We start from the raw sequence: 14,159 nt of genomic DNA on the forward strand, positions 1-14,159 counted from the left end.
TTTTAAGGAGTGTATAAGGTTAGTTGGTAGGGTAATTAAAAATATATTTGTATTGTTCCTGTTTTGCCTTTTCCCATTTTGTACCACAAGGTGTAATGGGTTTATACTATAGTTTAGTTGGGGGTGGTATGGTAATGATAAATAAAGGTAAAAAATTAATAAAAATGATACATATTGGATGCCAACCACTGTTAAACTCCACCGAAGAAGATGATCATGTGGCGCTCCAGGAGCAGTTCATGGGCTATGGATAAGTGCCTTGCGCACTGGTCTGGATATGTGATATGATATGCCCCCCCTGACTCGGCCCTGGGTATTTTATGATTGATTTCATACTAATTTACATATTCATAGTTTGACAAACAAGTATCATTAGTCCAACGTCAGATAGCCTACTCATTTGCCTATTCCTTTTTGTACCTTATGATATGCCGTAGTTACGGGCGCTCAAACTCTTGTCAAAGTTTTTTTTTTTGAAAATTGTAGGACAATTTCACAATCAATTACAAGTAAGTAAACATATCATCCTGGCATGAATTGGCTAGCTTGCATCGACTAATGACGTTAGCTAGATAGTATAACCAAAGACTTTAAACTGTATTTAGCTAGCTAGCTAATCTAGCTAGCGTTACTTGACCAAACTTAGCCGCTAGCTAACGTTAGTTTTCCATGCTACTCTTTCCTCACAAAAGTCGTCTCAACTAGTTAGCTACCTGGTATCAAACTAGGTATCTAAGTAGTTATTTGTAGCAACTTTGTTGCACATTTTGATAGTTTTGAATAGTCAACCACCAACTCGCTTGCTAACTCAGGCTAACTAACGTTAGCCGTTTAACGTTACCTTATAGCTTTGTTGGCTATTTAGCTAATATTTTTCTAATGCTCTTTTTGACTAACATAAAGTTTAACGTTACATAGTACTGTAACTAGCTGATAAATGCTTAGCTAGCACTTTCTCGGCGTATGTCCATTTGGGCTAGTTTAACGTTGGTCAATACCCTAAATAGCCAGCCAGCTACAGTATATTACCTAGCTACTGAAACGTTATTTGAAAACTATTTTGTTTACTGCCGTTAGTTAGCTAGGTCGTTATAGTTTTGGGGGGTGAAATGTAGCAGTTTGGAATAATTATCTTGACTTAACATGGGCTTTCTCTAGATGGAAGCAGTTCTTTCTCGTTGAGTACACTGAGGTTCTTTGTCATATCAGAAAAGACACCCACTGCAACCTCGACTTCTTTGGCGTGTGTGTTGAGTGCCAGTACTGACAGCTGTCCTTGTCTCTGCAGCCGTTACCATGGAGGAGGTGACGCGCCTGGTATCATCAGGCGACTGTGTGAAGATCTGGGACTCAGCCTCCATGACAGTGTTGGAACAGTTCAACCCACATAGCGCTACACACCCTGTGGCCCAAGTGTGCTGGAGCAGCAACAGTATCCTTCTTACTAACCCGTTGGGCATGTCCCTGTACGTATAATGGCTAACTTTTTGTTTTCCTTTTGCTCTCGGTCATATTCTAGTTGAACCGGAGTGGTGAGCAGTCCCCCACACCTTCATGTAAACTACGTATTGATTAAATAATGATAGTTGTTCTGTGCCATAAATTACTATATGTAGTTGGGTACCTTGAGTTGATTCCTCAGATCAGTATCTTGTAAGCGCCAGCAGTATAGGAGACAAGCTGGTGGTATCCAGTCTCAAGTCCTCTCCTATCCCAGTGGTGGAACTTGCAGAGGGGGTGAGTGTACAAGGCCTGACAGCCATTGCCAGTAAAAAAAGACACCATTTCAGTTCCGTTCTAATTCATTACCCTCGCATGTTGTGAACGTGTTTCACGTTACTATAATGTTTGTGTCCACAGAAAAAGCAGACCCGCGTGAGTCTGAACTCGACGTCCCAGTACTTAGTGAGCGGGGGGCTTGATAACTCCGTCAACATCTGGGATCTGAAGGCCAAGAGGCTTCATCGCACCCTCAAGGTACCCTCAGTCTTATCAGCACCTGTGACCCTACCCATAATAATTACAGTTGAAGTCAGAAGTTTACATACACTTAGGTTGGAGTCATTAAAACGTGTTGTTCTTCCACTCCACAAATGTCTTGTTAACAAACTATAGTTTTGGCAAGTCGGTTAGGACATCTACTTTGTGCATGACACAAGTAATTTTCCAAAATTGTTTACAGACAGATCATTTCACTTATAATTCACTGTATCACAATTCCAGTGGGTCAGAAGTTTACATACACTAAGTTGACTGTGCCTTTAAACAGCTAGGAAAATTCCAGAAAATGATGTCATGGCTTTAGAAGCTTCTGATAGGCCAATTGACATCATTTGAGTCAATAGGAGGTGTATCTGTGGATGTATTTCAAGGCCTACCTTCAAACTCAGTGTCTCTTCTTTGACATCATGTGAAAATCATCATCATGTCAACAACTTCCGGCGCCGATAGAGATGGCAGCCTCGCTTCGCGTTCCTTGGAAAATATGCAGTATTTTGTTTTTTTTACGTGTTATTTCTTACCATCGGTCCCCGGGTAATCTTAGGTTTCATTACATACAGTCGGAGGAACTACTGAATATACGATTAACGTCAACTCACCATCGTTCCTACCAGGAATATGACTTTCCCGAAACGGATCCAGTGTTTTGCCTTCCACACAATACAATGGATCTGATCCCAGCCGGCGACCCTGGGCGACGCCGAAAAAGGGGAAAACGTTCGTCTCGTGGTCAGGCTTCGGAGACGGGCACATCGCGCTCCACTCCCTAGCATACTACTCGCCAATGTCCAGTCTCTTGACAATAAGGTTGATGAATCCGAGCACGGGTAGCATTCCAGAGAGACATCAGGATTGCAACGTGCTCTGCTTCACGGAAACATGGCTAACTCAAGGGACGCTAACGGAGTCGGTGCAGCCAGCTGGTTTCTCCATGCATCGCGCCGACAGAAACAAACATCTTTCCGGTAAGAAGAGGCGCGGGGGTATGCCTTATGATTAACGAGAAGTGGTGTGACCATCATAATAACACACAAGAACTCAAGTCGTTCTGTTCACCTGATCTAGAACTCCTCACAATCAAATGTCGACCGCATTATCTACCAAGGGAATTCTCGTCAATCATAATCACAGCCGTATACATTCCCCCCCAAGCAGACACATCGATGGCCCTGAACGAACTTTATCTGACTCTTTGTAAACTGGAAACCACACACCCTGAGCTGCATTCATCGTAGCTGGGATTTTAACAAGGCTAATCTAAAAACAAAACTCCCTAAATTCTATCAGCATATCGATTGTGCTACCAGGGCTGGAAAAACACTGGACCATTGCCTACACTAATTTCCGCGACGCTTACAAGGCCCTCCCCCGCCCCCCTTTCGAAAAGCTGACCACGACTCCATTTTGTTGATTCCTGCCTACAAACAGAAACTCAAACAACAAGCTCCCGCGCTCAGGTCTGTTCAACGCTGGTCCGACCAATCTGAATCCACGCTTCAAGACTGCCGATCACGCGGATTGGAATATGTTCCGCATCGCGTCCAAACAACAATATTGACGAATATGCTGATTCGGTGAGCGAGTTCATTAGGAAGTGCATTGACGATGTTCGTACCCACAGCAAATGATAAAAACATTCCCAAACCAGAAACCGTGATTGACGGCAGCATTCGCGTGAAACTGAAGCGCGAACCACTGCTTTTAACCAGCAAGTGACCGGAAGCATGACCGATACAAACAGTGTAGCTATTCTCTCCGCAAGGCAATCAAACAGGCTAAGTCTCAGTACAGAGACAAAATCGAGTCGAAATTCAACAGCTCAGACACAAGAGGTATGTGGCAGGGTCTACAGTCAATCACGGATTACAAAAGAAAACCAGCCCCGTCGCGGACCAGGATGTTCTGCTCCCAGACAGGCTAAACAACTTTTTTCCTGCTTTGAGGACAATACAGTGCCACTGACACGGCCCCCTACCAAAACCTGCGGGCTCTCCTTCACTGCAGCCGAGGTGAGTAAAACATTTAAACGTGTTAACCCTCGCAAGGCTGCAGGCCCAGACGGCATTCCAGCCCGCTCCTCAGAGCATGCGCAGACCAGCTGGTGGTTGTGTTTACGGACATATTCAATCAATCCTTATCCCAGTCTGCTGTTCCCACATGCTTCAAGAGGGCCACCATTGTTCCTGTCCCAAGAAAGCTAAGGTAACTAGCAAAACGACTATCGCCCCGTAGCACTCACTTCCGTCATCATGAAGTGCTTTGAGAGACTAGTCAAGGACCATATCACCTCCACCCTACCCGACACCCTAGACCCACTCCAATTTGCTTACCGACCCAATAGGTCCACAGACGACGCAATCGCAACCACCATGCACACTGCCCTAACCCATCTGGACAAGAGGAATACCCATGTGAGAATGCTGTTCTCGATTACAGCTCAGGCATTTAACACCATAGTACCCTCCAAAACTCGTCATCAAGCTCGAGACCCTGGGTCTCGACCCCGCCCTGTGCAACTGGGTCCTGGACTTCCTGACGGGCCGCCCCCAGGTGGTGAGGGTAGTAACAACATCTCCACCCCGCTGATCCTCAACACTGGGGCCCCACAAGGGTGCGTTCTGAGCCCTCTCCTGTACTCCCTGTTCACCCACGACTGCGTGGCCATGCACGCCTCCAACTCGATCATCAAGTTTGCGGATGACACTACAGTGGTAGGCTTGATCACCAACAACGACGAGACGGCCTACAGGAGGAGGTGAGGGCCCTCGGAGTGTGGTGTCAGAAAATAACCTCATACTCAACGTCAACAAAACAAAGGAGATGTTGTGGACTTCAGGAAACAGCAGAGGGAGCACCCCCTATCCACATCGACGGGTCAGTAGTGGAGAAGGTGGAAAGTTTTAAGTTCCTCGGTGTACACATCACGGACAAACTGAATTGGTCCACCCACACAGACAGCGTTGTGAAGAAGGCGCAGCAGCGCCTCTTCAACCTCAGGAGGCTGAAGAAATTCGGCTTGTCACCAAAAGCACTCACAAAACTTCTACAGATGCACAATCGAGAGCATCCTGTCGGCTGTATCACCGCCTGGTACGGCAACTGCTCCGCCCACAACCGTTAGGCTCTCCAGAGGGTAGTGAGGTCTGCAGAACGCATCACCAGGGGCAAACTACCTGCCCTCCAGGACACCTACACCACCCGATGTCACAGGAAGGCCATAAAGATCATCAAGGACAACAACCACCCAAAGCCACTGCCTGTTCACCCCGCTATCATCCAGAAGGCGAGGTCAGTACAGGTGCATCAAAGCGGGACCGAGAGACTGAAAAACAGCTTCTATCTCAAGGCCATCAGACTGTTAAACAGCCACCACTAACATTAGCGGCCGCTGCCAACATACTGACTCAACTCCAGCCACTTTAAAAATGGGAATTGATGGAAATTATGTAAAAATGTACCACTAGCCACTTTAAACAATGCCACTTAATACAATGTTTACATACCCTACATTACCCATCTCATATGTATATACTGTACTCTATATCATCTACTGCACTTGCCATCTTTATGTAATACATGACCACTAGCCACTTTAAACTATGCCACTTTATGTTTACATACCCTACAGTACTCATCTCATATGTATAACCGTACTCTATACCATCTACTGCATCTGCCATGCCGTTCTGTACCACCACTCATCCATATATCTTTATGTACATATTCTTTATCCCTTACACTGTTGTGTGTGGTGTAAGGTAGTAGCGTGGAATTGTTAGGTTAGATTACTGTTGGTTATTACTGCATTGTCGGAACTAGAAGCACAAGCATTTCGCTACACTCGCATTAACATCTGCTAACCATGTGTATGTGACTAATAAAATTTGATTTGATTTGAAAATCGAAAGAAATCAGCCAAGACCTCAGAAAAAGATTGTAGACCTACACAAGTCTGGTTCATCTTGGAGCAATTTCCAAATGCCTGAAGGTACCACGTTCACCTGTACAAACAATAGTATGCAAGTATAAACACCATGGGACCACGCAGCCGTCATACCGCTCAGGAAGGAGACGTGTTCTGTCTCCTAGAGATGAACATACCTTGGTGCGAAAAGTGCAAATCAATCCCAGAACAACAGCAAAGGATCTTGTGAAGATGCTGGAGGAAACGGGTACAAAAGATCTATATCCACAGTAAAACGAGTCCTATATCGACATAACCTGAAAGGCCGCTCAGCAAGGAAGAAGCCACTGCTCCAAAACCGCCATAAAAAATCCAGACTACTGTTTGCAACTGCACATGGGACAAAGATCATACTTTTTGGAGAAATGTCTCTGGTAGATGAAACAAAAATAGAACTGCTTGGCCATAATGACCATCATTTATTTGGAGGAAAAGGGGGGAAGCTTGCAAGCCGAAGAACACCATCCCAACCGTGAAGCACGGGGTGGCAGCATCATGTTGTGGGGGTGCTTTGCTGGAGGAGGGACTGGTGCACTTCACAAAATAGATGGCATCATGAGGAGGAAAAATATGTGGATTTATTGAAGCAACATCTCAAGACATCAGTCAGGAAGTTAAAGCTTGGTCGCAAATGGGTCTTCCAAATGGACAATGACCCCAAGCATACTTCCAAAGTTGTGGCAAAATGGCTTAAGCATAACATAGTCAAGGTATTGGAGTGGCCATCACAAAGCCCTGACCTCAATCCTATAGAAAATCTGTAGGCAGAACTGAAAAAGTGTGTTCGAGCAAGGAGGCCTACAAACCTGACTCCGTTACACCAGCTCTGTCAGGAGGAATGGGCCAAAATTTACCTAACTTATTGTGGGAAGCTTGTGGAAGTCTACCCGAAACGTTTGACCCAAGCTAAACAATTTAAGGCAGTGCTATCAAATAGTAATTGAGTGTATGTAAACGTCTGACCCACTGGGAATGTAATGAAATAAATAAAAGCTGAAATAAATCATTCTCTCTACTATTATTCTGACATTTCACATTCTTAAAATAAAGTGGTGATCCTAACTGACCTAAAACAGGGAATCTTTACTAGGATTAAATGTAGGAAATTGTGAAACTGAGATTAAATGTATTTGGCTACGGTGTATGTAAACTTCCGACTTCAACTGTATGTCCTAGCACTTATCTTTTGAACGAATCTCACCTGAAAACCTGGTGCTATGTAACATTGCACTTGATCTTGGGCAAAGCTTTCGGTGTAGATATCGAGACATTTTGGAGTTACCTTTATTACCATCACAACCTACCTCTTCACTTGTCTCTCCGCTCTCTCACCAGGACCACAATGAAGAGGTGACGTGTGTGTCCTTTAATGGTAGTGACAGCTACATCGCATCAGGCTCCACCAGTGGTGACATCATCCTGCACAGCATCACCACCAACCTGTCTAGTAAGGCCTTTGGACACGGCACCAACCAGGTGAGTGTTCTGTTGGCCCGGACACAGTTAACACTAACCATGGCCCTTTAGCATATTAGGTAAGTCCATTTGAATTCAATCACTTTTTGACAGCATCCTTTTGGCTCCAGAGTGATGCAGCGATCTAAGGCTAGAGGTGTCACTACAGACCCTGGTTCGATTCCAGGCTGTATCACAACCGGCTGTGATTGGGAGTCCCATAGGGCGGCGCACAATTGGCCCAGTATCGTTAGGGTTTGGCCGGGGTAGGCCGTCATTGTAAATAAAAATTTGTTCTTAACAGACTTGCCTAGTTAAGTTTAAAAAATAACTTTCCATAAATGTTTTGCCCATGGAAAAAATGGTCATTAAGTAACTTTTTTGCCTAAACATTCAGGAGATAAACGTGCTCAAAAGTTGACCTTCATCACTGGAAAATATCAACTTAACCATTTATCTTTTAAAAGCTTAGTGTTGTCAAACTATTTTATTTCTTGAAAGAAAAAAAAAGATTTTGGAATATATATATATATTTTTTTAACGTACTTTTAAAAAATGTATTTAGTTGCATATGTTGTAGCTTAAACCCTATTACACCTGAGTTTTGTGTTGTGCCCGCAATCGTTTGACACATTTTCTTGAAGACAGGGTCTCATGGTATGGTGGGGAATGCCAAATAGGTTAATGTTGAGCACCTTTATCTCTTAAATGTTTTGGCATTCAGGTCCAAAAAGTCACTTTCTGGGRGCTTCTGAATGGCTATATGAATGAAGGTTTTGTTAAAATCAGAAGCTGTGTGGTCAAAAAGTGAATGAATTCAAATGGATTTACCCTAAACTTATTCAATTCTCACCCAGTCTCTGGGTGGTAGGGACCAAGGTTTGTTACTGGTCATCAAATATGTGGCTGAAGGATTAAAGACAATAAAAACAATTTTGGGTGACAATTAAGATGCATTATAGGCAGGTCTCAAAATGTACACTGAACAAAAATATAAACAACATGTAAAGTGTTGGTCCCATATTTCATGAGCTGAAATTAAAGATCCCATAAATTGGCCATAACACACAATGRGTTTTCCTCTCAAATGTTGTGTAGAAATTTGTTTACATCCCTGTTAGTGAGCATTTCTCCTTTGCCAAGCTAATCCATCGACCTGACGTGTGTGGCATATCAAGAAGCTGATTAAACAGCATAATAATTACACAGGTGTACCTTGTGCTGGGGACAAAAGGCGATTCTAAAATGTACAGTTTTGTCACACAACACAATGCTACAGATGTCTCAAGTTTTGAGGGAGCATGCAATTGGCATGCTGACTGCAGCAATGTCCTCCAGAGCTGTTGCCTGAGAATTTAATGTTAATTTCTCTACCATAAGCAGCCTCCAACATTGTTTTAGTGAATTAGGCATGCGTTCAATTGGCCTTACAACCGCAGACCATGTGCAACCACGTCAGCCCAGGACCTCCACATCCAGCTTCTTTACCTGCAGAATTGTCTGAGCAGCCACCTGGACAGTTGATGAAATTGTGTGTTTTCACAACTGAAGAGTTGCTGCACGAACTGTCTCAGGGAAGCTCATCTGCATGCTTGTCGTCGACTTCAGGCAGCAAATGCTTACCTTCAATGGCCACTGGCACACTGGAGAAGTGTGCAGTTCACGGATGAATCCCGGTTTTAACTGTACCGGGCCGATGGCAGACAGCATAGCATGTATGGCGTTGTGTGGGTGAGCGGTTTGCTGAACAGGGTGCCCCATGGTGGCAGTGGGGTTATGGTATGGGCAGGCATAAGCTATGGACAACTAACACAATTGCATTTTATCGATGGCAATTTGAATGAAGAGATTCCGTGAAGAGATCCCGAGGCCCATTGTCGTACCGTTCATCCATGCCATCACCTTATGTTTCAGCATGATAATGCACGGCCCCATGTCGCAAGGATCTGTACACAATTCCTGGAAGCTGAAGAAAATGTACCAGTTCTTCCATGGCCTGCATACTCACAAGACATGTCACTCATTAAGCACGTTTGGGATGCTCTGGATCGACGTCTATGACTGCGTGTTCCAGTTCCCGACAATATCCAGCAACTTCGCACAGCCATTGAAGAGAAGTGGGACAACATTCCACAGGCCACAATCAACTCTATACGGAGAGATGTGTCATGCTGCATGAGGTGCAAATGGTGGTCACACCAGATACTGACTGGTTTTCTGGCTGGTTTTCTGATACAGACTTTTTTTTTTTTTAAGGTGTCTGTGACCAACAGATGCATCTCTGTATTCCCAGTCATATGAAATCCATAGATTGGGGCATATTGAATTTATTTCAATTGACTGATTTCCTTATATGAACTGTAAATCAATAAAATCTTTGAAATTGTTGCATTTTACGTACATTTTTTGTTCGGTGTATTTTAGCTGGTGAAACATGGGAACAACACTTTACATGTTGCGTATTAAAAAAAATCAGTGTAGATTTATCAATAATGGCTGATAGCCGAAAAGGCTTGACCATCTGAATGGCCTTTTCTATTGAAAACTTCCGAAGTTTTGAACTTACCAGCTGAAATAATACATATGTTAAATAAAAAAATCTCCCCAATTTTCGTGGTGTCCAATCGCTAGTAATTACTATCTTGTCTCATCGCTACAACTCCCGTACGGGCTCGGGAGAGACGAAGGTCGAAAGCCATGCGTCCTCCGAAGCACAACCCAACCAAGCCGCACTGCTTCTTAACACAGCGCGCCTCCAACCCGGAAGCCAGCCGCACCAATGTGTCGGAGGAAACACCGTGCACCGCCCGCCCCGCCACAGGAGTCGCTGGAGCGCGATGAGACAAGGATAWCCCTACCGGCCAAACCCTCCCTAACCCGGACGACGCTATGCCAATTGTGCGTCGCCCCACGGACCTCCCGGTCGCGGCCGGCTGCGACAGAGCCTGGGCGCGAACCCAGAGACTCTGGTGGCACAGCTAGCGCTGCGATGCAGTGCCCTAGACCACTGCGCCACCCGGGAGGCCCCGAAATAATACATTTTAATATAAATATCCTAAAGCAAAAATATAACAATACATTATCTGATAAAATTAGAGGGGCAAAAGATAGGGATGTCTTCTCTCCTGTTCGCACTGGCAATTGAAACGCTTGCAGAAAGTATTAAACACGACCCAAACATAACAGGTATTGGCAAATAGGGATGCACGATATATCGGTGAACATATCAGATGTCTAGTTTAACGCCGACGTGCAAAACTGATGTCAAAGCTGACGTGCATACCTATATGACGCCACGTAAAAAAAAAAAGATTTGCGCTACACAGCATTCCTAACCTAGCCCACAATGTCTGTTGTGTGGGTCGAGCAGTCATTTGAAAGAGTAAGAATTTCAGCGAGACAACTCAAAGGCAAAGTCCATTTAAAGCCAAGATAATGGAATTCATTGCCCTTGACAATCAACCGTTCTGTCGTGGGTGATGTTGGTTTTTGCCGACTGGTCGAGCACTGGTACACACTACCAAGTGCGCTTTTTWAAATTTTTTATTAGATGTTGCGCTACCGGAGCGTCACTGCTATTAGCTTCACGACATACATACTATGGAACGCTGTTTGGGTCTTTGTGTGTCATAAATAGATACAGTAGCCCTGTCAACTGTACAAATGTCTACAAACACCGGCCACAAACGATGTGTTTACAATACCGCGTTGGTAATAAAGCATAATTTGTTCGACCGCAACTTCTGGGGTAGCTAGCTTTAGCTTGGTACCTAGCTAGCACCAATACAACCAGCCTGAAAACAATGACCAGTAGGAACTGCAGTCATTTTCATTATTCTTAGCAATGATTTAGGAATCCTTGTAAGTATTGTTGTTCGCCTATTGAACTTCAGTTCATGAAAATAAATAGCTAGCCAGCTACTTAACCCTGTTGCCCAAAGCTAATGTTATAAGCAGCCAGCTAGCTTCATCTAGCTAATGAGGTTGTGTTGTGAAGCTAGCCATAATAAGGATTAGGCACAGTAGTGGAATTTGCGGTTTGCCTTCTAAATAAGTGTCATTGACAGTGATGCAAATGAATACAAATAGTAGAAATATGCCATACTTGTATTTTGAAGGCTAACCACAAAGTCCACTATTGTGGCTAATCCTTATTGTGGCTAGCTTCACATAGATGGGTCCGACCACCATTAATCAAGTAAGAACTGTCTTATAAATTATGGTTATTTTAGATGATGACACCTAGCTAACTATAACTCCTGAAACAGATGTCGTTTTGCCATGTTTTGGGGAAGAACATGGTTTGCATCCATGAGTTAGCTACCTTTTTTTTATGACCAGCACTGTAGGTGCGCGAGACAACTTTACCAGCATCATAGCATACATATCGATGAATTGTTGTGACATATGAAATACGAGGGATAGTGTAATCAATGTGTAATAACTACGTAAAAAAATGTGTTAACGCATTAAATTATGGGACATGCAGTCATATTCAGGTCCTGATTGGTCAACAAGCTTATTTGACATTTTTTGACACCTAAAGACCCAAACAGCGTTCCATAGAAATCCTGGTTGAGAATGAAATGACTGAACAAATGAACAACGAAACAGCACAGCAAGTAAGTGAAAGAAATAGGTTTTTATTATGTTTTATTAACGTCCCACCTCGTCAACAGCCAGTGAATCTGCAGGGCGCCAAATTCAAAACAGAAATCCCATAATTAAAATTCCTCAACATACAAGTATTTTACACCATTTTAAAGCTACACTTGTTGTAAATCCAGCCACAGTGTCCGATTTCAAAAATGCTTTACGACGAAAGCACACCAAACAATTATGTTAGGTCAGAGCCAAGTCARAGAAAAACACAGCCATTTTTCCAGCCAAAGAGAGGAGTCACAAAAAGCAGAAATAGAGATTAAATTAATCACTAACCTTTGATGATTTTCATCAGATGACACTAACAGGACTTCATGTTACACAATACATGTATGTTTTGTTCGGTAAAGTTCATATTTATATAAAAAAAATTGAGTTTACATTGGCGCGTTATGTTCAGTAGTTCCAAAACATCCGGTGATTTTGCAGAGAGCCACATCAATTTACAGAAATACTCATAATAAACATTGCTAAAAGATACAAGTGTTATGCATGGAATTTTAGATCCACTTCTCCTTAATGCAACCACTGTCAGATTTCAAAAAAACTTTACGCAAAAAGCACACCATGCAATAATCTGAGTACAGCGCTCAGAGACCAAAACAACCCAAACAGATATCCGCCATGTTGTGCAGTCAACAGAAGTCAGAAATAGCATTATAAATATTCACTTACCTTTGATGATCTTCATCAGAATAGACTCCCAGGAATCCCAGTTCCACAATAAATGTTTGATTTGTTCGATAAAGTCCATTTATGTCCAAATACCTCCTTTTTGTTTGCGCGTTTAGCCCAGTAATCAAAATTCATCAGGCGCGATCACTAGGTGCAGACAAAGTCAAAAAGTTCCGTGACAGTCCGTAGAAACATGTTAAACGATGTATAGAATCAATCTTTAGGATGTTTTTAACATAAATCTTCAATAATGTTCCAACCGGAGAATTCCTGTCTTTAGAATTGCAATGGAACGCAAGCTACCTCTCACGTGAACGCGCGTGGTCAGCTCATGGCACTCTGGGAGAGACCTTACTCAATCCCCTCTCATTCGCCCCCACTTCACAGTAGAAGCCTCAAACAAGGTTCTAAAGACTGTTGACATCTAGTGGAAGCCTTAGGAAGTGCAATATGACCCCATAGACACTGTGTATTCGATAGGCAATGAGTTTAAAAACTACAAACCTCAAGATTTCCCGGTTTGATTTTTTTCTCAGGTTTTTGCCTGCCATATGAGTTCTGTTATACTCAGACATCATTCAAACAGTTTTTGAAACTTCAGTGTTTTCTATCCAAATCTACTAATTATATGCATATTCTAGCTTTTATGGCTGAGTAGCAGGCAGTTTAATTTGGGCACTGATAAAGGAATTTGATTCCTATGTGTTCGTTAACCAATTTAATTATAACAAAGCAAACACTCTGTCCGTTTATAAGAATTTGTAAGGTTCTTATTTGCATWAAAWAGACAAACCAGCCACCAAAATAATCAATGGCGTTTATTCTCGAGAGATTTCTACACAAAATACCATGTACATTAGTTTATATCACACACAGCGTCCTAAAATGTCCCTCCTCTCCGACAAGACAAAGCTGATTCCAAKGTCCATTCCAACACACTAACGCACACACATTACACACTATATCTGGATTATCTCTTGAAGTCTCACCACACTTTATTACCACTTAGCTGACAGTTCCAGTCCCCCCCCAGATACGGAAAACCTGGAGGTGCTCTCGCTGTCTTGTCTTATCTCCACAGTTATAGCTGGGTCGGTTCAAACATAGGTTAACGAGTCTCTTTCTTTCGGCACATACATTCCTTTCTTCCACAATATCATTTTTAATTACCCCTTGTCCATGCTATATAACCWCTAATCCTAATGGTTAAGTTTCTGGGTAGAATTATTTAATCATTTATCTTAAACCTTGATAAAATATCTTAACAGGCACGCTTTTCATCCAAAATTCCCAATGCTACCCTAGAGAAGTTAAGGATCGGCATCCCGTCAACGGGACAGTTGTAAATCATGCAGCGCGTTATGTCAAGATCGCAGATTGTAGAGAAACAACAAATGTCGGT

At 43.1% G+C, this 14,159-nt stretch overlaps 1 protein-coding gene across 3 annotated transcripts in view; it reads left to right on the forward strand.

The window, feature by feature from the left end:
• Positions 1-394: 394 nt before the first annotated feature.
• Positions 395-14,159, forward strand: part of nedd1 (NEDD1 gamma-tubulin ring complex targeting factor) — a 31,603-nt gene continuing 17,838 nt past the window's right edge. For all 3 annotated transcript variants that reach the window (XM_023985574.2, XM_023985575.2, XM_023985576.2), the window contains exons 1-5: positions 395-509; positions 1,289-1,432; positions 1,643-1,737; positions 1,861-1,977; positions 7,301-7,441. In XM_023985574.2, coding sequence (XP_023841342.1) covers positions 1,297-1,432; positions 1,643-1,737; positions 1,861-1,977; positions 7,301-7,441 — 489 coding nt within the window. In that variant the 5' untranslated portion in view covers positions 395-509; positions 1,289-1,296. The remainder of the gene's footprint in view (positions 510-1,288; positions 1,433-1,642; positions 1,738-1,860; positions 1,978-7,300; positions 7,442-14,159) is intronic.

Source organism: Salvelinus sp. IW2-2015, linkage group LG4q.1:29 (genome assembly GCF_002910315.2).
Source record: "Salvelinus sp. IW2-2015 linkage group LG4q.1:29, ASM291031v2, whole genome shotgun sequence".
NCBI classification, from domain to species: Eukaryota; Metazoa; Chordata; class Actinopteri; order Salmoniformes; family Salmonidae; genus Salvelinus; species Salvelinus sp. IW2-2015.